This window comes from Chelonoidis abingdonii, chromosome 11 (assembly GCF_003597395.2).
Source record: "Chelonoidis abingdonii isolate Lonesome George chromosome 11, CheloAbing_2.0, whole genome shotgun sequence".
Lineage (NCBI taxonomy): Eukaryota > Metazoa > Chordata > Testudines > Testudinidae > Chelonoidis > Chelonoidis abingdonii.
The window spans coordinates 20,481,611-20,483,777 of NC_133779.1; the positions used below are offsets into that span (position 1 = coordinate 20,481,611).

Here is a 2,167-nt window from a genome sequence, read left to right on the forward strand (position 1 = left end):
CCAGCTCTGGGAAGGGAGTGGGGGCTAATGGTTAGAGCAGGGAGTGGGGGCTGGGAGCCAGGACTCCTGGGTTCTCTATCTCTGCCCCCATGTGACCTTGGGCATGTGCGTGCCCTACCCATTTGGGTTGTAATTGGGGCTGAGCGCCCCCCGCAGGGTAAGGCGTTTTGCTGGCGGTGCTGCCAGGAGTTATTACTATGATTTGTAAATCCCCCGCTCGCGTCTCCTGCAGCTGGGCTGATCCAGCCGACGGGCTGCGCGTGACCCCTGGGTGCCTCCTGGCTATGCTTAGGCCATATCCATTCTCCCCCATGGAGTGCCCCTGGCCAACTCCGCCACACTCAGCCCTACTGCACCCCACCCCACATTGGCATGCAGGCCGCAGAGCCCACTGGGTGATGCCTCCCCCGGCAGCACCTTCCATCTCCCAGCCCTGGCTAATGTAGCTTGACAGGGGCGTACCGTGATCCAGCACCTGGCACCACCTGCTCTGCCGGGCGCTGAGGACGCTGCTTAATTAGTGCGAGGCGATTAGCGAGGCCACTACGCCCTCCCCCCATCCATCCTGATCCCCACAGCTCCACCTGGGATGTGCCCAAGGTCACAGGGGAGACGGGGGCACCATAGAACCCAGGAGTCCGGCCTTCCACTTGCCTGTTCACCTGCTAGATCCTGGGGAGAGAACCCAGGAGTCCTGCCTCCCAGCTACCCCCACCCCCCACTAGGCACCCATTTCCAAGTCCCGTGGCAGGGCAGGGACCCTGGTACACTGGGGGGCTTTGGGGGAGCCCCTGGGTGCTGGCAGCTCGTGTGCGGTGGGGCGGGGGGCAGCCGAGCGTGCACCATGCTGACGGTCGCCTTTCCCCGAGCCCAGGTGTGCGAGATCATCGAGAGCCCCCTCTTCCTGAAGCTGAACCCCATGACCAAGCACACGGACGTGAGTACCCCCCGCCCCCCACTAACAGCCGCACCCAGAGGGGGCTGCCTGGGGCCCGGTCGGGGGGATGGGAAACCAGCCCCCCGCCTGCCCCGAGGAGCCAAGTCTGGCTCGAGGGTCCCTGCCCTGGCAGCTTTGGCTGGGTATGGAACTGCCCGTCACTTCCTGTCTCAAACCACTGCTCAGTAGCCCTTGCTCCCTCATCCCAGCGCCAGGTGAACAGCCCCCGTGCTCCACCCCAGAGGCAGCTGCGTCTCCGTGCCAGAGGAGGGGTCCCCATAAACTCAGCCCATCGCCCCGCCCCAAAGGGGCTGTGTCTCCGTGCTGGGCGAGGGGCCCCCGTAAACCCAGCCCCTGCCCCGCCCCAGAAGGGTCCCCGTAAACCCAGCCCAGCGCCCTGCCCCAAAGGGGCCGTGTCTCCACACTGGGGGAGGGGCCCCCATAAATCCAGCCCCTCCCCCGCCCCAGAAGGGTCCCCATAAACCCAGCCCAGCCCCTGCCCCAAAGGGGCCGTGTCTCCACACTGGGGGAGGGGCCCCCGTAAATCCAGCCCCTCCCCCGCCCCAGAAGGGTCCCCGTAAACCCAACCTGGCGCTCCGCCCCAAAGGGGCCATGTCTCCACACCGGGGGAGGGGTCCCCGTAAACGCAGCCCCTCCCCTGCCCCAGAAGGGTCCCTGTAAACCCAACCTGGCGCTCCGCCTCAAAGGGGCCGTGTCCCAGCCTGTCCCCCCCTGGCTGTGGGGCACGGCGCCTGGGGGCAGCGCTATCGGGATGTTTCTCTCTCTCCCCAGCTGCCCGTCAGTGTCTTTGAGTCAGTGATTGACATCATCAATGGAGAGGTAAGTGCCCCCCACTGCACCCCGTTGCCCGGGGGGGAGGGGCTGGTGCCGGCCCAGGCCCCCCTGACCCCCGTCGCCCCCAGGCCACCATGCTGTTCGCGGAGCTGACCTACACGCTGGCCACGGAGGAGGCGGAGCGCATCGGGGTCGACCACGTGGCCCGAATGACGGCGACCGGCAGTGGGGAGAACTCCACAGGTGAGACCCCAGGGGTGCCTGTGTGGGGAATGCTGGGGGAGGCGGACCCCCCAGGGGTGCAGGTGTGGGGAATGCTGGGGACGGGGGGCTCCTGGGTGAGACCCCAGGGGTGCCTGTGTGGGCAATGTTGGGGGAGGGGGAGGTGTGGGGAATGCTGGGGGGCTGTTTGGCGGGGGGACCCCCAGGGGTGTG

At 67.2% G+C, this 2,167-nt stretch overlaps 1 protein-coding gene across 1 annotated transcript in view; it reads left to right on the top strand.

Annotated features, from left to right (window-relative positions):
• The first annotated feature begins 829 nt into the window (after positions 1-829).
• COPS6 (COP9 signalosome subunit 6) overlaps positions 830-2,167 on the top strand; it is a 3,881-nt gene continuing 2,543 nt past the window's right edge. Inside the window, exons 1-3 of the mRNA XM_075071319.1 lie at positions 830-937; positions 1,730-1,777; positions 1,861-1,975. Coding sequence (XP_074927420.1) covers positions 845-937; positions 1,730-1,777; positions 1,861-1,975 — 256 coding nt within the window. The 5' untranslated portion in view covers positions 830-844. The remainder of the gene's footprint in view (positions 938-1,729; positions 1,778-1,860; positions 1,976-2,167) is intronic.